The following is a 22,397-nucleotide window of genomic DNA, read 5'->3' on the forward strand; positions in this document are numbered from 1 at the left end:
GATTGATGATGTGGGGTCATGTTCATTTATGACCTTGGGGTAAGTGATGTTGTCACATGTAATTAGTTTTTTAATTAGTACTACAATAACAGCCCCTTTCATGATTGCTGTGATAAACTGCGTCCATCGTCAGCGCTGCACACTCAGGTCAACCAGCGATTATATTTTTTGGGTTGGATTCATCATATAATAATGTAAACGGACACACACACACACACACACACACACACACACGTTTGGTTATCGTGTGTCACGCTGGGTATAATCGGCTCAACTCCGCCCCGGCAGCTCCTCCGGTTGATAGCCTGTGCGTTGCATGATTGGGATTGTTGTGATGGGACGACGCAGCCATCTTGGATCAGCGCCGCTTCACACCGAGCAGCAGCAGAGGACGTTAACGGTTGAGCCAGTTGGCTGCCGTTAGCTGCTCGGTCAGATTAAACCGTCGCTGTGCGTTGTGACTATGCGTTTCAGGCGTTATTTTTCTACGTTAGCTGCCGCTTTGGGCGCATAAAAAATGGGCGTAAATCGAGTTAAACGTTCAACGTTATAAATCCGAAGAGGTCGACGGCGGCGCAGATCCTCTGTATATTTGTTACATTTCTGGATAGAGGAGTTACTATGAATGGAGGATAAATGTTGCCGAAGGCTGACAGCAGCAGTTTCGTCCTCTTCTCTCTTCTCTTCGTCCTCACATTAACGGACCCGCCACGGACAGGTAAATAAATCTCAAGTTGTTGTTGTGTTTTTTTCCCACCTTCTTCCTCTGCATACATTCCCGTCGGCTCGACGTGAAACTGGGAGAAACAGGGATTACAGCTGTAACGCTAGCGGCAGGTCAGGAGAGGAGGCCTGTTGGAGAAACCACGGGCTCCGGTGATTTTTAAACCGCAGCTGTGCTCCTGCTGGACGGCGTGGCTTGACCCCTTGCCGTCGGCACTGTGACAGTATTTGATTTTTTTTATTTTAAAAATAAGGCAACTAAAAGCTTCACTCGGCAAATTATAAACGACAAACACCTAGCGAGTGCAGCCCACTTAGCCACATTTGTTTCTAGAAAAAAAACAACAATTAACGCTATTTGGGTTTTTTTTTCATATAAAGACCGTTGCCTTTCTTTATAAGTAGTTTTGACTCTAGCTAACTGATGCAGCTGTATTGGAAAACTATCAAAAAGATATATATTGACTCATAATAAAAGATGGGTGTCTGTATTCGTCTACATGTGTAAACAGTGTTTATCCTCAACTACATCCCTTCGTCGGTCTCCGCTTTATCCGTGAAGATGTAATTTGAAATGCATGTCAGAGATTCATGCTCCTGCATCGAAAACCTCTGCTTCTCATTGACTCATCCATTAGTTACACAGTTAAACATAGTAGATTGATACACTACACCAGTGTTTTTTTTCAGCCCTGGTCCTGGGGCACCCCTGCCCCTGCATGTTTTAGATGTTTCCCCTCTTTCAGCACACCTGATTGAAACCATCAGCTCCTCATTGAGATCTGCAGAAGCCTGATAATGAGACATTAATTTGGATCAGGTGTGTTGGGGCAGGGAACCGTCTAAAACATGCAGGGCAGAGGTGCACCAGGACCAGGATTGACAAACACTGCACTACACAGCAATACAATGTCGTATAACTGTCATAAATATGCCTTGAACTTCATTTATGTGATTTGTAAGTTTATATGTCGAAATGGGGAAAAAATGTATCCCAGGTTGATGTATTGTCACAGCTGCAGCACATACTAAAGACACAATACGGTACACAATTTGAGAATAAAACAAAATTAAATTCTAGTAAGTGTTTGTATCCCTTCCTGCAAAAACTGGCCCCTTTCAATACAATATCGGCCTAATCCACTTGAGATTTTAAGACATGTTTGACACAAAAGGCATGTATTCTGACTTCAAATGCAAATACATACATTGTTGTCCCTGGATACATTCTTATCAGCAGGAAGACAGATGCATCTCAGGGTTTTTCTTTTAGGCTCTGTCTTGTGATCTTCACAGTTGGGTGGTAGGGAGAAACTTATCAATTCAATTTATGGATAAACACAGAATTGTTTGGCCCGATCCAGAGGAGCAACGCCTGCCCTGAGAACATGTTACACAACAAAAACGCAGCATGCTTCTTGGTGTTACATTGTGTTGCAGCTTTAGCTCTCGGGCAGATATTAAGTTCGTATTAGGAGGCTCTCTGTGGTTCATTTCACTCAATTATAGAGTGTAATCAGCTGTAATTATGCACCTTTTCAAAGGTGAATTGAATTCATTATCTGCTGCAGTGTTCTTGAGTGAACACCTTTTTTGTTTACATAAGTGGAGTGGGTAATCCATCTATATCTCAGCTTTGTGCCTAATACTTTTGAATAGAGTATTTCGTGCTCTTCTATTTGTTTGGGTGATACTGTGACCTTCATGCCAGTGCTCCTACACAGGGACTCCATATTTTCTTGTATTTTTCACAGGATTTTTTGGAGAAGTTGGTTTTTTTTTTTTTTTTTTTTTGCAGAGTACTGGTGCGCATCAATTGCAGGGCGAGCTTCCCGAAGCTTGATGCCTGCATGACTTGGACATTAAGCTGAAGAATAATCCAGTTTGCTGTAATATAATTCAATTCAAAGATTCAAACACTTTTCATGTCACACGGTGTCTTACAAAATCTGATTAGCAGAGGCACATAAACAGTTATTGCTTCAGACCATCTCTGAATCACCGATCAGTACTTGATTTTGACGAATTTCAAACTTTTATATTTGGCTTAGCTGATTTCCACACTCAGATATTTGTAAAAAAAAGCCTTCATTCCTGTACCATTCCTGTCTGGACTTTTACCTTTGCGCTAGGCAACTTTAAAGTACAAAAATTTGCATGCAGTTTGGCTAATGATACTTTAAAATATAAATATGTGATTTAACTGGTTTCTCATAAATGCACATTACACTTAACACTACATAACAGTGCAAAAGTATGTCTCAAATGTAAAAACAGGAATGGATATCATCATATACACATGACAAAGCAGAACAGTGGCTCGGTGGTTAGCGCACATGTGTTCCGTGGTGGCTGTATGTTCTTCCCATGATACAAACACATGCATGTCAGGTGATTTGTAGTCTTGAAACCATTAAAGGATATGAATGTGATCATAAATACATTGTCCATCAGCATAAGACTGACTGAAACGTGTACTTGTGGCAATTTATCCCACTGTGTTACTCAACTTCCTACTCAAAGCAGGGTTAAAAGTTGAGAAATAAAGACTTACTGTCAAGTTGGTCTTACGTACATACTTAAACACAACAGTCATAAATGTGTTATTAGAAGCTGGAGGCAGCTTGTAGGTTTGAATGTGAGACTGCACAGCAGATACGGAGCATTTGTAGGCCACTTACAAAGCCTGGATTAGGCTGGACTACTTCAATCCAGATTCTAAATAAATGTAAAGAGGCTCAACACTGCTAACTTTGTCTCACGAAAAGACTGCACTTGCGTTTACAAAAAGTTGGCCGTAGTTTAACATTTGGCAGGCAACATCCGTCGACACCCAGTCAGATTTTTTATTTTTTTTACCTGATACCCAACCGACGAGACTACAGTTACGGTTGACCCAAATTGCAGTGACCCAGATGAAGCAGATATGAAATACAGTCTCTAATTCTTACATTGATGTGCTCTTTTTTTGAAAGACTACTGAAGTAAACATTTGAGAAATAAGCTGTGTTAATTATTTTGACAGTTAAGTGTTTTCTGGCAGCTACCAGCACCAGTAAAGGAGATTATACAGCTTGTTAATAAAGTCTTGAAATTCATCAGAAGCCTTCTCCAAATATCGAGCTAAATTATGGCACCATTGTGATTGTTCTTAATGAGTTTTCATAAAATCATCCTAGCTGTAGTCCTCAGAGCCATTGACTCATACATACAGCATAACTCTCATCCTTGAGTAGGTTATTTAAAGGGTGAAAAGTGATCCACCAAAAATTAAAAGCATTTAATAAATATTTTTCTTTCAATCAGCAATAAAACAGATACTAAAAATTCGAAAAATTAATGTTATTCTGCCTAGTTAAGTATTTAAAGAGTTGTGTTTTATTGGCCTACATTAGCAACGAGTAAAAGAACACAGAAGAGTTATTTCCTGCTGCAGGGAGCTGTGGGACAGCTCTGACCTTCTACACATTTCTGGCTCGAGCACACGGCTTTTACGCCACGGCACCTGAAATGGTTAGCAACATCTTGTCCATGTCGCTGTCCTGTATTGTTGAGCAGCGGGAAGTGCGTGTGAAGGAAATGGAGACGTCACGGGAGACTGAAGAGTGCTACAGGGCAGAAAGATTTCAGTCAGGATGACAATACGAGGCCTTGGACCTGATGTCCCACCAAGATAGATTATGTTAAGCTCTAGGTCAGTAAAGATCATCCTTATCGTCTCTTTAACACATCAGCTGTTTAAATGAATCCTCTCTCTGTTAACCATTTAAGTATTGATGGTGTGGTGATAAAAGTGTCAACACTTATGCAAAACAGTTTGGTTTGTGCAGGAGTTTGACTTTAAGTGCTTTCATCCACACAGTGTCGAGAAAATAAATAGTTTTTTAAATGTGAGATGTAAAGGAAAAAGAAATGAGTGCCTGTACCCACTCACTGCTTTTAACAGCGAGTCTCAGTGTTGATGTGAATCATCAGTGGTTGGAGATGATGGGGTGTGTGTGTGTGTGCGTGTGTGTGCACAAGGCCAGTTCGCTGTGCCGTTCTACTTTGGTTAGGGCAGTCTCTTATTCTTTATTGTATTTTCCTGTTGGTTATGTAAGAGATTCAGAGGCTCACTTTTCTCAGGGTAGCTACTGTTCACTCATTTGTAGACACAAAATTCAAAGCTTGTGAGAGAAATAGCTCTAGATTATTATCCTGCTTTCACAGTGTGCACGCAAACCATATGAACTGTCAAGCATGTTTAACAGTAATAACTTTATTTATATAACACTGTTGAAACACAAGTTACAAAGTGCTTTACAAAGACATAAAAACGAGAAATTACTAGATAAATAAAAGTAGAATTGTTACAGTAATAATGACAGTTGAAGTATGAATTACTAAAAAACAGATGAATAACCAATTCAAGAGAGAGCAACTCTGGAAAAAGTGCGTTTTTAAGAGAGCTTTAAAAGCAGACACAGAGCATGCCTGCCTGTTCTCCTCTGAGAAGTCGTTCCAGAGTCGTGGCTCCAGAGTCTCAGTCTCCTTTGGTTTTCAGACTTGATCTAGGAATTACAAACAGACCTCTGCATGATACCTCGCATAGGACTTCTTGTGGTTAATCATGAGCCATTAGCGGTCTTCTTCTAGCTTGCCTCATCACAAAAACCGAAACATTAACCTCTTAATCAAATGTGTGAAGTCCCTGCCAAAAAGGGAGCAAAAAAAATGAGCTTTCAATCAGCTATTGACCACAGCTGATTCAGATACTCCAATCACCAGGCGGCTCAGATAATGGCACGCGAAGTGCACTTCAAATCGAAGCTGTTATAGCTTTAGATAAAGGCTGTTTTTAATCTAGAAATGCTCGAGCTGTGCCTTCAACAAGTAATATCTGATAACCTAGAGTGGTTCGGCACTGGTATCTGAATAAAATCTGCTCATGTGGATATTTGAGCAGGAAAAGCACAGAAAGCATAAATATTGATGCATGCAGGCAGCGAGAGTTTATTCAAACAGAGCTCACGTGCATCAGAAAGCACAAATTGGGCATTATTTTTTTTTTTAGCCCCGAGAAAATGTAGATTTAACTTGAAAAGAGCCAGAAAATTTGTTTCATCGCCTGGCAGACGTGTACAGGCCAGGAAAACGCTCATGTGTTGATGTCTGCAGAAAATTAGCAAATGTACAGAGCATGAGAGTGAGAGTTAAATATGACGGATATGTTATACTTTCACATTATTATAATATCTTTCAGGGAACTTCAAAACAAGATTTACTTGTCATCTTTTAAAGCCAAGAACGTTTATTACATTAATTATTAACATCGCAAATCTTCTCTAATGTTTTCGGGATATGTAGTCTCTAATGTTATCCATCATTTTGACACATATTCAGGTTTGATGGGATCAGCGGTAATGCACTCAGTCCCAGGAGACTCAGACAGGCCTGTAATGCGTCTCAATCCACTTAGCATCAACTAAGACAAGGTGACGTCTGCTGTGTTAGAGGGCTCTCAAAACACCTCTATTGGCGTTGAGGTCAGCCATAAAGGTTCACTTTTTTTTAGCCCAGACTATATTTAAATGTTTGTTTTCCTCTTCATTTATAGTTAATAACAGCACAGCTTAATGTAGCTTTAGCTTTCTGAAACTATAAACATTGTTTTGCAGTCTCACACTGGTTTAAACTGGGTCCAATGGAGAAATGGTGAAGGCCTTCAAAAATCACCTTATGTGAACTTTTTGAACTTGAAGCTCACAGCATAACTTCACAGGTCTGTATGTTATACAAAGTGAAAACTTTATTTATTATACTTTTCTGGGCCATAAACAGGATGTAGTGTGACATCTGGTTTGAAGAGTACATCCATAATCGTGTGGGACATCTGAATTTGTCAGTACATTTCCAAGTAATACAAAAGACCAGTTTTATTTTATCTTTGTGTCAAAGCTCAGATTAGGTTTGACGTCGTTCGGTGTGTTTTGAGTACATCAACTAAGGTGGTTGGTACACAGATGAAACAACAGTCACAGTCTTGAAATAGCTCTGAGGTTTATCTAAGTAAATAGTGTAGCTTTATTTGTGAGGTGAGTGGGTGGTCCAGCTTCATTTTTAGGTAAACACAGCCACCTGTATACCAAGAACAGATGGTTTAATACACCCTGTACTGTGCAAGCAGCTTGGGAAATCACTGACAAATGCCAGAGAAGTGTTGACAGCTTAAATAATAGATTCCCTTACAGACAACAGGATGAATATTGTCCTTTTTTTTGGCTCAAGTGCAAAAAAAAAAAAAAAAAAAAATTGGCATCACACTGACATACAGGATAGTTCACTCTATTGTTTCTATTTGTTTCAGGTCCGCGGCTAGCTCTGGCAAGATTATTGTCAGGTAAGCAAGCAGTATGTGTTTCAGTGTAGCTGTCTGATCTTTTTGTTAGAATATTTAAAAAAAAAACTCCTTCAGTTTGAAAAGACCTGTGATTTGTTTATTATTTTAATGTCTCACTTTTTAAAAGTACTTTAAAATAGAGGAAGAGTCATCCCTTATTATTCTAAATCCTTTTCTAAGTAGCTAATGTAGTTTATCTATTGACCTATTTCAAAACAAGGCCCGTACAACTTCCTCTCCCGTGATCAATAACGTTGTTGGGTCTTGTTTGAGTCCCTCAATGGACTCGTTCATTCATCACATGGGGAAGGCTCGGCACTGGCAGCCCTGATGCAAAGGCATCTTTTATGTTAATCACACATGGCGTGGAGACCCACTTAGCACAAAACGGTGTTGCTGGAGGATAAAAGCGGACAAAAGGCCTATAGAGAGTGTGTGTAAGTGTGTGTCTGCTGTAGGTTTACCACTTCTTAGTTTCCTTCCTAACAGTCAGTCGGTTTATTTTCAGAGGCCTGATTTAAAAAAAAAAAAAACGAACTGCAGTAGCTTTAAGACATGATCAAACTTGTCTACTGACATGAAACAGAAAAATGTTCTTTTGGTGGATTTCTAAGTTTGTCTGAACTAATCTGAACATATTGAGTTATCAACCACTGCGGATTTTCCTTTTTGCCAGGATCCCTTTTCTAAGTCCGACCAGTTATCTTTTTTTTTCCCCCCCTTCTGTTGCTGTCTGTGTATATTATATTGGCGAATGAGCTAAAAAGGCTGAAAGGAAATGTAGCCTATATTATGTTACACTTTAATGTCCACTTGCTGCTGGTTTAGTTCATTTATTACTACTATTTGACTGTGATTTCTTTGTTCGCTCTCGGGAAGAACGTTAAAAATCAGTTTTATCTATTCCATCCCCTTAATTTTCACCCCATCACCATCTAAGGTCTTTCCTTTTATTAGCTGCCATTAAAATCTCACGTGGCCTCACCGACTCCTCTGCTGGACTCTAATTTAAAACGTTTTTCTCTTGTATAGAAAAAGGCTTAGTCACGTGCAGGTATGACCACACGAACTCTCTTGTCGTATTTCAGAGCAGCGCTGCAGCCCTGGGCAGTTTGCCTGCCGCAGTGGGAAGATGCAGTGTATCCCAATGTCCTGGCAGTGTGACGGCTGGACAGCATGTGAGGACAAGAGCGACGAGATGGACTGTCCCCGTGAGTATATCTCACTTAAGCCCTTTTACAGCCACCCTGTTACCTAACACCCATAACACCATTGATTTCTGGAAAGAATAGCAACACGGGGCGCCTTTTCACACTTGGACAATGGGGTCACAGCTGGAATACACAGAAAAATGCTTTAGAAAAATGCCTTTAAGACACTGGGATCTAATCAAGCAGTACTCAGAGAGGTTAAGTGATGTATTTTGACCCAGACACATTCATAGTATGTGTAGCAGTGCCTTAACTCGACAAAACCCCCAAACACAGCAGCTGATTTGCTTTAACCAAACAGCTCAGACGTGGTTTTAAGTCCTCAGCCAACAGTGAATCAAAATGCAGGACCGGCAGCTCCGGACTGACAGCGTCAGATGGCAGAGGGGAGGCTGGGTTTTATTCTGAGTGGCTGCACATGTGTCTGTGTCTGTGTTTTTGTTTACCATTTGTTGATCTCTTCAACACTGCATCGATGTTTCAGCGCAAAGCCTTTTGACCGAAATCCTATTGTTTTCCCTTCTTAAATCCAGAGAGACCTTATCCCCAGATCTCTGACCGCATAATGGGAATTATTGAAAGGATTGAGTACAGCATGTGACCTCCATACAGCAGTAGTGGTGCATGCGTTGAGTTAACACTGCAGGCCTGCCAACAACACAGTTTTTTTTGTTTTTACATTGGATAATTTATTCTTGAGTAAAAGTACAATTTCAGAACAGGCAATAAAAGCAGGAATTGTTTAGAGATAAACAACAGCACTGAACAATGTTTATTCACCAATTAAATGGTTGCTTACCACAAAGGCATATACAGTATAATCTGTGTGATCATAAGCAAAAAACCATTATGTTTAAGCCCATTTCTAATGTGCAGACTTGTTGTGGTTTCATGGTTAAATGCAAGAAAACCCTAAACAATGCTCACTCAATTCGCCTCAGTGAGGCCTTATTGTCGACTGAATCAACAGCACACACAGAAATCAATCTGGTTTGAGATTTAGCTATTTGTTGAATAACATGGCATGGTGGAGAAATCCTTCACACAAATTCTAGCAAGACAAACACCAGATGAAACTGTTCAAGCTCATAATGGAGAAAACTGAAAAGAGGAAACTGTAAATACACTCTTGGCAAAAAAAAAAAACCCACACACACAAAAGTACAGAAGTAAACCAGGCTGCAAACAGTCGCTGTTATTCTACATTGTACACTAATACAAAATACATAAATAATACTGTCTAAAGATGGAGGAAACAAAGTAGAATAGAAATAATTATCATGAAATTAAAGAAATTGGAGAGTTTTTAGTTTTTAGATTCTCAAAATGTCACCAGTTATGTTTTTCAGTTCAGTTTAATGTCTGAATTCGAGGAGCTGCTCTTGCTCAATAATTCAAACGGTGCAGCAGAGGTAACCTCTATTGTTATTTTTGTAACCAGTAATTCCTGCTTTTTTTTTGCTCGATCTGTCAGCAGATTTGTTTCAGTTTTGGAATGAATCAACGCTGAGATTATTTTAGTTGGTCGGGTTTAGTGCTACCTGTAAATAATTAAATTTTCAGCACACAAGTAATAGTGAACATCAGCCTGCATTTGTTCAGTGTTTTTATTCACACAAAAAAAGACAAATCTAATGTGTGTTTATGTTTCCCCTTTTTTAAGAGCAGCAATTCTACATGTTCATTTTTTTGTATATTCAGTGCTGCAAACTAAAACACAGCACTGCTAAACTAAGAAAAGTGGGTAAACTAAAATATGGCTGTTGGTATTTGGCCAATTTCATGAATTTTACATCAAAAAGAGGCACAGTGATGCATCTCTCTTTTTGTCATTTTTAGCAGGACTCCTCTTCCTTCCCTCCTAATCTTGCATAAAACCGATGACTTACTCAACACTTGAGAGGAATATTTACAGAAGATTCATCCTGACGTCAATTTCATCGAATTTTAATTTTACTTAAGTAATGCTTTGGTTCTGCTTTTATCTTCCCAAATCTGTATCAACTTCCTCAATCATGTTTTTGAGACACAGATGGTTGTCATGACACAAACTTCATGTTGCTAAATTCCTATCTTAAGTGATGTATCTCAACACGGGCGGAAATGTTGATCAGAAAAAACATGAAGTGGATAACAAGTGAAAGAAAGAGGTAGTTATCCAAGAGCTATAAATGGATATTTTAACTTCACATGGGAACTTGTAGCTGAATTGTTTTGTCGCTTGTGCACACAGATAACTTTAAAAGCGTCGACAGTTTATCCATTTATCTGTCAGGCTATCAAACAAATGAAAAGGGGTTTATTCTGGCTGGCGAACACTTTATGTGTGTGGGCTTTGATAACCTCAGGAGCGGCCTGACAGTGCTTCATTACATCACAGGCTTTTAACAGGTTGCACAATACAAACCAATATCTGCACTGAAACATGATCCAAAGTTCAGGAGAACTGATGATTGATTGTTGACTTTGAGTCGTTTGTTTTTGCAGCTATAAAGGAAGAAAGGTTTCGTTTCGGCAACGGATATGACCAGGTGGAAGACGTCATTGGTGTGGCTCAGCCTGTGCGCTTCAACAGTAAGCGCTTAACTCTCCCTCACTTGATTTGTAGTTAATTATATGGTTGGTGAATCTGCATTATGATCGCGTACACAGCTTTCATCAACCACGACGCTAAAGTTTCTTTTTCATCCGCAGAGAAATGCCCCAGCGGGTGGCACCACTACGAGAAGACAGCCAGCTGCTACAAAGTGTACCTGAGGAATGAAAACTACTGGCAGGCTGTGGACACCTGTCAGAAAGTCAACGGTTCATTGGCCACGTTCGTTACCAACGAGGAGCTGCAGTTCATACTGAAGATCGAGGTGGACTTTGACGACAAAGTCTGCGAGCGCAGAGATCAGTGCAAGTGAGTTTTTTACTTCACTGTGTTTTGTTTGAAAGATGTTTTAACATCAGAATTGTCGCACCACATACAAGCAGAAGTTTTAGATTGTAAGTTCCTGAAAGAGCTTAACTGTATGGATGTTTTTACTGTGTAATCAGAAGTTTGTGCTTTTCTGCAGACATTTACTAGTTAATACAGTGTGATGAACTTTAACTGGCTGAACATGCGCGCTTGAAATCACAACCGTCAAGCTTTTTATTCAGTCACAGAGGAAGCAGCTCAATCTCTAGACATTAAAACATTTAAGTTTCCTGTCTGCTTCTCTTTCTAACTTATCAAACCCCATGTTGTGCCCTTGTTGATCTTTTTAGTTCATATGATATAAAATCTACAGTCACATGTTTCAGCACAGTCTCGCGATACCAGACAATCGGAGATCTCCCAGCCTACCGATCATCTGGGGATTTCAGAATAAATGGCTTTTTTTTAAAAACTCTCTAATTGTTTCCACCCAGTTTTAACAAGGAAAGCTGGGATATTGTCCTCGGTCTCAGGTTGAGCAAAGTGTTTAGAGACTGACTTGTGAGTCTAGTTTCAGCATGTCCCAGCAGAGGATGGTGTCAGTGATGATGCTCTGTGCTTTGTTGCAGGCCATCTAGTGGCCAGTAGCGGCAGTTTAAAGTGCTCAATATTGGCTTTGGATTGATGTATAAACCGTTTTACATGAAAACATTATTGTAATTTCCTTTTCTTTAAGGTTTTGGGTAGGCTACCAGTATGTGATCACTAATCAGAACCACTCTCTCGAGGGCCGCTGGGAGGTAGCATATAAAGGTAATTAAGATTTATTTACTCTTTTTAAAGAAAAAAAAAACAGAAAGCTAACTACTGATCTGTAACTTGAGTGTTGTAATGCTTAAAAATATTTATATTTTCTGAGCAGGGTCGATGCAGGTGTTTCTCCCACCTGAGGGTCTGACCAATTTTGGGGAGGCGTCTCCCACCCAGGACAACGTCTTCTGCGCCCAGCTTCAACGCTTTCAGATCAAAAGCATGAATGAACGAGGTCTGCACAGCTGGCACGCTGAGAACTGCTACAAGAAGTTCCCCTTTCTCTGCAAGAGGAGTATGTGCTCGTTCTGTGTTTTGTCCATCAGACGTCATTCATTACAGTCATATGATTGTTTTTGACTTTTTGCCCTAATGTCGTATTTCCTCAACAGGACAAACGTGTGTTGATATTAAAGACAACGTCGTGAACGAGGGCTACTACTTCACCCCTAAGGGGGACGACCCGTGTCTGAGCTGCACATGTCACGACGGCGAGCCTGAGATGTGCGTGGCCGCGCTGTGCGAGCGGCCGCAGGGCTGCCAGCACTTCCGCAAGGATCCCAAAGAGTGCTGCAAGTTCACCTGCCTGGATCCAGGTACTGACACATCGCGCTGATCAGAGCAGTGTTTCATCTCAGCAAAATATTTTCTTGTGCACAAGAACATTCAGCCAGCAGAAACTTTTAGCCTTTAGCAACTTGTTATTTTAAACAAGCTTGCAAGAAGTAATATTCTTATTTTGTCATTTTTCCATCTTTCTTTACTCAGATGGAAACAGTCTGTTTGACTCAATGGCCAGCGGGATGAGACTGATCGTCAGCTGCATCTCATCCTTCCTCATCCTCTCTCTGCTGCTCTTCATGGTGCACAGACTCCGTCAGCGGAGGCGCGAACGCATAGAAACACTGATTGGTGGGAACTGTAAGCATTAAGCCTTTTGGACACTCGTACACACCCCTCTCTGACTGATAACACTTTGGTTATTTAATGAGGCTTTCCTGTCATACTTAGTGTCAGTTAAAACACTGTAACTGCAGCACAAGTGTTATTTTGTGTTATTTTCAGCTTCTGAGCTCGAAACTAAACAGTCATTGCTTATTAAACAGTTGAAACTCTTGCAGCTCAAGACTATTGATGGAAACATCTTTCCATTTCCATAAAACCTGAGTCACATAAAACCCTCTACTTTTTCTTGCTGATCTAATTTATGCTGTAATTGAGGGTTTCTTTTTAATAAGACGCGTTTGTGCATTCTCAGTGTTGTCTAGCAGCATCATCCTGTGTATCTGTCTGTTTTTATTTGCTCAGTGCACCACTTTAACCTTGGAAGACGAGTCCCAGGCTTTGACTACGGCCCCGATGCCTTTGGCACCGGCCTCACTCCCTTGCATCTGTCTGATGATGGAGAGGGCGGCGCTTTCCATTTCCAAGAGCCTCCTCCGCCGTATGCAGCCTACAAATACCCCGACATCCAGCACCCCGATGACCCCCCTCCTCCGTACGAAGCCTCCATCAACCCAGACAGCCTCCTCTACGTGGACCTCGGTAGGCGCAGATCCTTTCTTTAGTTATTCATCTACCTCATTATGTACAGAAGAGAGTCTTCATTTTCTCTCTTTGTCGCTACCTGCAGGTCACAGCGGGGTTTCCATGGTTCCGAGCCAGATGAACGTCATGGTAGATGGGCTCCAGGCCGACATTTCCAACACCTCTGGTCCCGTGCCAGACTTGGCGCCGTCCTCTCAGGAGAGGGAGGACTCCATAGATAGCAGCACCCTCCTGGTGGGGCCCGACACCCCGACAGATGGCCACACCCCCGCTCCCATGCCCGCAGACTGCGCCTCCTCCCTCAGCACCATGGTATAGGACTGCAGACGGACAGCAGGACATTCCCTGCTGGTTGAGGAAGGTCACGAGTGTGTTCTGCTCCACCCACTGCGCCGGGGAGAGGACACAGCAGACTGATCTGTCGTTTATCAAAAATGCTGACTGCAGAGAGAGTTAAAAGTTTGTACAGGCATATCAGGAGGTGGAGCCGCCTGGTTCTTTGAGGATCACTCTGCGAAGGCTCTGCAGTCAGAGTTTTTTTCAAGACACTGGCATCAAAAGGAGCAGAGAAGACTGTTTCTGTACAGAGAAGAAAAACACTACATTAAGGCTGAGATGGCTGCACTTTTACTTTTACGCATCGACTGAGCAAAGCTTTCCAAACATCTCAGAGTTGGCCTGATTGGTCGAGAAGCCCTGATGTAAATACCCCCTCAGGTCTGTGCCAGTCAGATTTGTTATACTTGTGTGTGTGTGTGTGTGTCCAGCACAAGGCGAAGAATGACAGACGGGACAATGAAGCCAGCTTGTGCTCCTTGTGCGTTTTTGTTTTTTTTGTTGTTGTTTTTTTTTTTTGCATCATACCGTCAGTCAAGCGGATGAATCTGAATCGATCTGTCCGTCTCCAGGCTACAATAACATTCTTATCAGCCTTGCCTGTCGCGGCATGTCCCACATCTGGATTTCTACTCGCTCATAAAAAAAACCCTGCTGTTCCCTCACTTTCTTATTAGTCTGATACATGAAGCTGTCTTCCAGGTTTATAGCGCATATTTGCAGCAAAAGGTGTTTTGTAGTTTAACATTGCAAGAAGGTACGGTTAGGTCCCTCCTATAGTGGGTTTTTATAAGGTAATGCTGGCACAGAAGCATTATGTATCAACGAATGTTGTGGTACTGATAAATCTGAGTTTGGTATTGTGTTCTTTTGATAATTTATGACCGCAGGCTGTAATCTCGATTGTTTTATTCTTGGATAGAAGCAGTCTGAACTCCCCGTTGAAAAGCGATGAAGCTTTTCAAGTATATATGTGTTAAGATTAGGGATGATATCCTGCCATTGAATTTGGAAAAAAAAAAATCAATTTATTTAAAATAACTGTTCCAATCATGAAGTCATTGAATCATGCAGATGGTCCCATTGTTACATTATCATCTCTTCTTTATCATGAACTGTGTATTTGCTAAAATGTTTTGCACGCTCATCTGTTCATTAAATCAGGTTTTTTTTTTCTGTTTTTTCGGGAAAAACTATTTTTTTTGGGGGGGGGGGGGGAGAACAATTTGTCAGGTGTCACATTTGGATGCTGCCACTCCATCGCTGATGTGTCTTTATGTGTGATCTTAGTTACCGATGATGTTTTCAGCTACTGATGAAGGTGACGTCACCGACCACAGCTGCGAGTCTGTTTCTGATTTGGTGTTGACGGGTCTAACCGTTTTTGTTTCTCAATGGGATAAAAAAAAAAAAAAATTGTAATAAAAGGAAAAAGTGTAAAGTGCATATTAGGAGCGAGTTAGACCCCCTATTATGACGACAATCGTTTGATTCACTCAAGGATGAATTTTACATGAATGAAGGAGTCAGATCGTCGGGCCCGAGAAGCTCAGGTCGGAGTCAGAGCGACCCGCAACCACCAGCATTCAACCTGCTTTTCATCTGCCTCGAGAAAAACTGTGTGTCTGAGCATCTGCGTATCTCATGTTTGAATGTACTGTGTGTATAAAACATTATTATTATTATTATTATTATTATTTTTGTCAAGCTTATTTTCCCCTGTTTTTCTTTTTGTTTTGTTTTTTTGGCATCGACAATCCACCGTGGATTATCCAACAAACAAACTCATGTTCTCATAAATTGTGGGGAAAAAAGTAACATGCATGTGTGTATAGGAGATGGTGTACTGGTTTGGATTTTTTTTTTTTTCTTTTTCCCATCATCAAGTTTGTTTGGTTTTTATTTTTTCAACCTTGCTTTTTGGACCTGCAGTGCATGTTTTTATCTTTTGGCATGCTGAGAGATTTTTTTTGTTTTGTTCAGATGTTTTTTCTTTTTGTTTTTTTTTAAATGGAAACAGCCAAAACGGTCAGTCCTGTATAGTAGGTTCAAAGACTCTTGCATATAGTTTAATATCTCCGTATGCATCGAAAAAAACCTGCCCACGACCCAAACAGCTGCATTTACACTGTAGTTTCTGTGCTCGACCATGGCGGTGTGACGACTCATTTTACTGGATTTGAAATGTTTTATGTATAAAACAACAGATGCTACATTTTCATTGTCTTTTATTTCATAGCCTTTAAATTTACAGGGGTGGGGGTGGGCGGGGGGGGCTTGTGTTTTTCTGAGGTAGATGTACATCTAATCAAATGCCAAATAAATTGCACCATGAAGGACGACTCTTGCATCAGTGTGAACACAGACTGAACTTTACATCGAGCCTCATCAATCACGACATTCAGCCGCTCTGTGACTTGTTTAGGAAATTCCTCCCGTCTGCGTTTGTGACCAAATGTCAAAGAGGATTAAGGTGGGATGGAAGGGAAAATCCCTCTCTTCCCCTTAACAGTGAGACGTAGGTTGTCTCGATTAAATCCCAACCCACGGCAGCAATCAAAAAGATTCAGATAATTTAAAGAAAGTGGATATAGCGCACCTCGCTGTGACTCATAAAGGCAGCAGCCAGAGCAGAGATAGTGATACCCTGCTGGAGAGCAAGAAAAGAGGCTTTGTTCACACGGGCCAAGTAGTGACAGAATCACATAATCTATTCCTGGATGGGAGAGACGTAACACTTAACGCTGAGCTATCCATGATGATTGGATTTATGAGACGGTGGGAAAATGTAACATCACATAAAAACGTATTATAGTTATGTCAGAATGTGAATCTGAGCTTTTATATTTCAAGTTTAAAGACACATTCTTGTGCTACATAAGTAGTTCATCTTTTTTTTTTCACATTTTTGGAAAGAACATGTTAAAGTCATTTATATTAAAGCATAAAATTTCAACAATAATCCACTTTACTGACAGGAAATTAGTGAACATTCCCTTTATTTTTACTGTGTTTAACAATAAACATACATAAAATGTGCTTTCACATAAAGTGATGAAAGTAATGTTTCTTTTTAAACTAGAATTTTATATTTCCACCTTTTTTTTTTTTTTTGAAAATACACAAACAGTTCAGCATTTTTAAAAAAAACCTTAAATTCTGATACCTTAATTCAGTGTGCTACACATCCTCTGCCTCTTCCCATGGTGGAGGGATGAATGGGTCTTGTTACTAGTCATTGGGCATCTATGCTGAGGGTGGAGGAGGACGGGGGGGGGGGGGGGGGGGGGCGGTGAAGTGAAGCTGTCCCTGCATCAATGAGCCTGTTGATCAGAAAAGACCACTAGACTGGTAATGACACGGTTCACTGATCAGACCGGGAGAATAAATAAAACTCGGCTTTCACCTCCGGCTCCACTGCTGCTCGGTCTACCTCAGATATACTGACACCTGTCCGGAGTCGTCGCGCCGCGGGATCCTACCATGATTTTAGCTGCTGCTCTTCTGGTGATCGTTGTTTCGTACGTGGATTCAGGTGAGGATGCTGCTTGAGTCTCATAGAAAATATGAATGTGTCAGTTATATCAAATTTAAAGTAGTAAAGTAGGAGGACGGAGTAATTATGTCAACATGTTGCTATTTTTATATTCCAGATGACTACTGTTATAATGAACCACATTGTGGTAAGTGACACTTCAATTAAAAAAAAAGAGTAACTCAAAGACTCTGATATCTTGCTGAATATTTAAAGTGTGTGCTTCCTTGTGTGTGAATAACTTAGACGACCTTACCGGCCAATTAAAGACATTATTCAACTGAAAAAAAGACTAATTTTACACAGTTTGGGAAAGTTACAAAAGTTCTGTTTCTATTATTGAAAATTTAAATTAAATCCAAATGAAGTGTGTAGCTGTTTTTGGCAGGTGGCACCTTAAAATGAAGCAGTGTCTGTTTGCGATCCTTCATTACAGGCTGAAAAGGTTTTAATCATCCAACGAGTGACTTTTTTTTACTCTGAAGCTCTCAGATTGTAGAATATGAATATCTGTCAAAGGCCTCAAGAGGTTTAACTACTGGATAATTTGTAAGAAAAAAAGGCAAAGAACAGAGAAAAGTGAAGTGCAAAATAATTTAAATATAAGTGGCAGAACAGTATCTTTCTAATACTGACAACACAAAGTCCTTGTTCTGGAGCTTTCTATCATATCAGATGATTTTCCTCAGTAGATGGATTTTGCTCTATCTTGACCTTGGGAACATTTGTTGACAAAATAAGTAATTTAAAGCACTCAGAAAAACTGAAAATTACACTGAAAATGTACAATTCCAATAACTTTTCACACAGATTGTGTGTTACAGTCAAAAGCTCCAGAACAGCTACTAAAGGGACCTTGTTGGTATCATGAATGAACTTTCAGAATCAATATTTTTCTTATTTCCTGACACAATAATAATCTCGAGACACCTCAGATTTATCTTTCAACCCCATGGGGAGAAACACAGTCTTCCACTGGTGTATTTGGGGCTCATGTGGTCTCTCTGCCACCCTCAGATCCTTACGCCTGGGGAGACACGTTCCCCTCATGTCACCCTTTACTCGAAGAGCACCACTCTCCCATCAATCTGGACCACGAGATGACCAGAAATGAATCTCTGGGGCCTTTGCATCTGGAGGGCTTCGACATGCTCCAAACAGGCCACTGGACGCTAAAGAATGACGGACACTCTGGTGAATATACAGCAGATGTCGTCACGCACATGTGTATGTGTGTGTGTGTTATTGTCCGTTTGAGTTAGTGATCTCATGTTTGTGCTGTACAGTCGTGCTGCAGGTCAGCAGTGGCATGTCAGTGAGAGGCGGAGGCCTGCCAGATGTGTACCACACCGTCCAGCTGCACTTCCACTGGGGAGGCCCGGCCACTAACGGCTCAGAGCACACGATGGATAGACGCAGATACCCAATGGAGGTACAGTACGGTCAGTAGACAGCTCTACACTGTCACAAAACAACTGATTTGGCAAACTGATTGTGTGCAGCTGCCCTTTAATGTCTTTAAAAGTCTTTTTTTTTTTAAATTTATTGCCAGATGCACGTTGTCAACATGAAGTCCATCCATCCGAATATGTCGGCGGCCTTGGATGATCCAACGGGGCTCGCTGTTCTTGGATTCTTCATTGATGTTAGTTGAATTTAAAACTTCATTTTACAGCATTTGTAGTTATTTTCAGTCAAAAAAAAATCCTGATTCTGTGTTTTTTTTGCAGGTTGTTTACGCAGACAATGTGCATTTTGGACACATATCACAAAAACTGTCCTCTGTTGCTTACAAAGGTTGGAAGAGAGACAAAATATTCAGTCCTTTCCGCTTCTTTTCTGTTATTTGTAACTCTGTTCTCATTACGGCTGTGTGTCCTTCCCCAAGGCCAAACTGCAAAAGTCAAACCATTTCCACTGATGAGCCTTCTGCCGAAGCACAACATGAGTCAGTATTATCGTTATTACGGCAGCCTCACCACTCCTCCGTGTTCTCAAGTGGTTGTTTGGACCCTGTATGAGGTCCCCATCTACATCTCATGGTCTCAAGTAGGTCTCTTGAGTCATTTCAAATCATACCCTCTACACGAGTGCTGTGATTGAACATGATGTTTATGTTTCCTCCTCCTCAGCTGGCTCAGTTTACCTCACAGATCTTCTCCACAGAGGAAGACGCAGAGCAGGTCACACCTCTACAGAACAACTTCAGACACATCCATCCCACCTTCAGTCGCATTGTCTCTGCGTCCAAAGATGCCAAACTGCTCAGAGGGACGGCGAGTCATCCCCTCAGGTCAGCCGTGTCAGTGCATCTGCTTCAAATCATTTTGCTGGGAGCTTTTATCTCTGGACTTTAGCGCTGCGTTGAAACACTACAAAGATGAATTAATGTTTTTGCCACTCAGTTTTTACCCTGAAAGCAACGTGTAGGAGTTAGTAAAGTTTATTATTTGAACCTGAGGTACCGTGTAGAGTTTTCACATCAGTAGAAATGCTCCAGCAAAGAATAAACATAAAAAAACAAACTGTGAAGAAGAGTACTGTAATATGTTGGATTGTTACTAAATGTTTTGTGATTGTACCCTGCTGTCTGCAGGATTATTTAACTCCATTTGTGCATTTAACCTACTAACAGTTAAAACAATGTGAATTGAACACTGGTGTTGAAACATGTTTTATATGCATTTATGACCTGTTGCATTTATAGCTTGCTCTTGAAAAGGTATAATCCTCACATACACTGTCTTTTCATTTAGCATTAGCTGGCTAGGTGAGGTTGGGGTCAAAGGTCGTTTGTAACACCCAGTACAGCCGGGAATGTCATGAGTTTTGCAGATATTTGGTCATAAAACAAAGAACTGGACAAATTCTGAAATTTCACAGCAGTTCATCCAATAGTTGTCAAGATATTTCATTAAATACCCCCCAAAAAAGTCAAGGTTTAAGGTGATGGTGGAAAAATCAGAGGATCAAAGTCAGTAGGATTCATCCTCTGGGGACTACGAACATTTGTACAAAATTTCAAGGCAGTCCATCTAATAGTTGTTGAGATATTTTAGTGTGGACTAAAGTGCTGAACTGGCTGACAGACCGACACTGTATATGCTGCTAGCATGGCTGAAAAGAAAAGGGAGGGCAAATAGAAAGTATTAATCATGAAGATCTTTGGCTGTTGTTCACATTAAATGTCTCTATAATACAGATCTCAAAGTGTAAGTTGAAAACAAACAGTATGTGGTGGCAGCAGCTCACCTTGAAGTCTAGTCTAGTCAGCTGGAATTTATAGAGGCGGATAGAAAGTACTGAAGGTTATTTATAACCCCAAACAAACCACAACGTCTGCTCTACTGCATCAAGCTATTCCTATAATGGTCTCTTCTTGGCAGACATTTGACATGTCATAACAGGAAAACCACAGGTATTATTAATAATATTAAGCGTTACCTATTCCATTTGACCTGCGGATGAACTTTAAATGGAACCGAGCCATCGTTTAACGTGATTAATTACACCTGTGCTTCTCCTGCTGTGACAAGTCAAAACATCCGCTGTGAAAAAAAAGGCCTGTCGCAGAACAAAGAGCCCATTAAGAAAAAAGACCTAAAATAAAGTGGAAGTAATGTTTTTCTAATGAGCCGGCTCTCCTGCATCCAACATGCAAAATATTCTGTGTGTGAGCCTGTGCATCATTGCTTTGTGTGTCAATTCAATTTGCATATTTGCCCGGACCCCCGAGCATCGCTGTAAACTAGCAGCATGTAGAGAAGCGCTTCAAGCATGCAAATAGGCAACACTGAATGAAAAACTGCAAGATAAAATATCAAATATGAGCTTTAATATCAGTGTTAAAGTTCTTTTTTTTTACTGAATGTGTTATAACATTTTCTGTATTCAAACAATAAACATGTTTTATTCAATGTCACGTTTGCTGTTGTTGTTTTTGAGTAGCGAGAGACATTTGCTTTCCCCGTTTGCATCGTTTCCTGCTCTGCGAGGTGATGGAGATCATGCAAAAAAGGCTCCGATGAGTTGAAAATCTTCGGCTGAGGTGTGTCAGCAGCATGAAATATTAAAATCACACACGTCAGCAGGTGCGTACAGGTGTTGAATAGATGTTGATGTGCAACAGCGCTGAAAATCTGTGTAAATACTGCAACAATGTCAAAGTGAGGATAAGTCATAGATGTGAATGTATGCTGTTGTGAAATCTTTCTTTATATCATTTCAAAACTTTAGTAACTGCATGTAAATACTTTAAATCACATATGAACCTTGCTGACTTTAGTTAATAGCAAAATCATCACTGACAACTTTATTAAGACACATTTTTAGACATGAGTAGCTGTTTCCTCACATAAAAGAGAGAAGAATAACATCACATTTACAGCTGATCATCTCATAATCCACTTAAATACACAATACTGACTGTGCTGTGAACATTTGGCAGCAATTAAACCTTTAACCTTTAAATATGAGGCATGAACACCAGGTTTTTTTTTGACATTGTGACCATTTCCTGTTAATTATGACTGATAGGTCACTGGAACCTGCACTCTCTTCATATTAATAATAAATATATACTTTCTTCATAAGTAATTATTTGAATTTCACTCAAAAATTATTGAAGATTTGTCATTTTTATACACATTTTATGAGAAAATATTAGGAAACATTTGTGTTTTAGACAGCTTGTTTCTGGCTGTGATCACGGCACGCTGGTGTGCTGCATTTTACAAAGTTGTTTACTTCATGCTGACTTTTACTTTATCAGATCTGACATTCTTTCCACTAGACCCTATTTTCTCCTCTCGGGTCGCTACGCTGTGGCTTTTTCCACCCAACACCTCCCCATTCCTTCAATGAACTGGAGTGTTAGTAGCAGTCCTTTGATTAAAACTGACTCCGTCCAGCGTATACAGGACATTAACACATACAGAACGCCATCTATCA

General features: G+C 40.4%; 2 protein-coding genes across 3 annotated transcripts; both read left to right on the top strand.

The window, feature by feature from the left end:
• The first annotated feature begins 308 nt into the window (after nt 1-308).
• Nucleotides 309-15,789, top strand: dgcr2 (DiGeorge syndrome critical region gene 2). Of its 2 annotated transcripts, XM_067573638.1 has the most exons (11): nt 309-718; nt 7,070-7,102; nt 8,191-8,313; nt 10,801-10,887; nt 11,008-11,218; nt 11,955-12,031; nt 12,141-12,323; nt 12,421-12,624; nt 12,797-12,949; nt 13,337-13,573; nt 13,662-15,789. In XM_067573638.1, the coding sequence occupies exons 1-11, from the start codon at nt 637-639 to the stop codon at nt 13,892-13,894; spliced, it is 1,623 nt and encodes a 540-aa protein (XP_067429739.1). In that variant the 5' UTR covers nt 309-636; the 3' UTR covers nt 13,895-15,789. The 2 variants fall into 2 exon arrangements, with proteins under 2 accessions (XP_067429739.1, XP_067429740.1); XM_067573639.1 differs by lacking the exon at nt 7,070-7,102 and having other exon boundaries at nt 310-718.
• Nucleotides 15,790-16,180: 391 nt separating this feature from the next.
• On the top strand, nt 16,181-21,364 carry car15 (carbonic anhydrase 15). Its single transcript, XM_067573640.1, has 8 exons — nt 16,181-17,447; nt 17,566-17,595; nt 18,465-18,641; nt 18,734-18,879; nt 19,000-19,092; nt 19,178-19,244; nt 19,336-19,496; nt 19,580-21,364. Exons 1-8 carry the CDS (start codon nt 17,396-17,398, stop codon nt 19,802-19,804), a joined length of 951 nt encoding a protein of 316 aa, XP_067429741.1. The 5' UTR covers nt 16,181-17,395; the 3' UTR covers nt 19,805-21,364.
• Nucleotides 21,365-22,397: the final 1,033 nt, after the last annotated feature.

This window comes from Thunnus thynnus, chromosome 19, assembly GCF_963924715.1.
Source record: "Thunnus thynnus chromosome 19, fThuThy2.1, whole genome shotgun sequence".
In the NCBI taxonomy this organism is placed as follows: domain Eukaryota; kingdom Metazoa; phylum Chordata; class Actinopteri; order Scombriformes; family Scombridae; genus Thunnus; species Thunnus thynnus.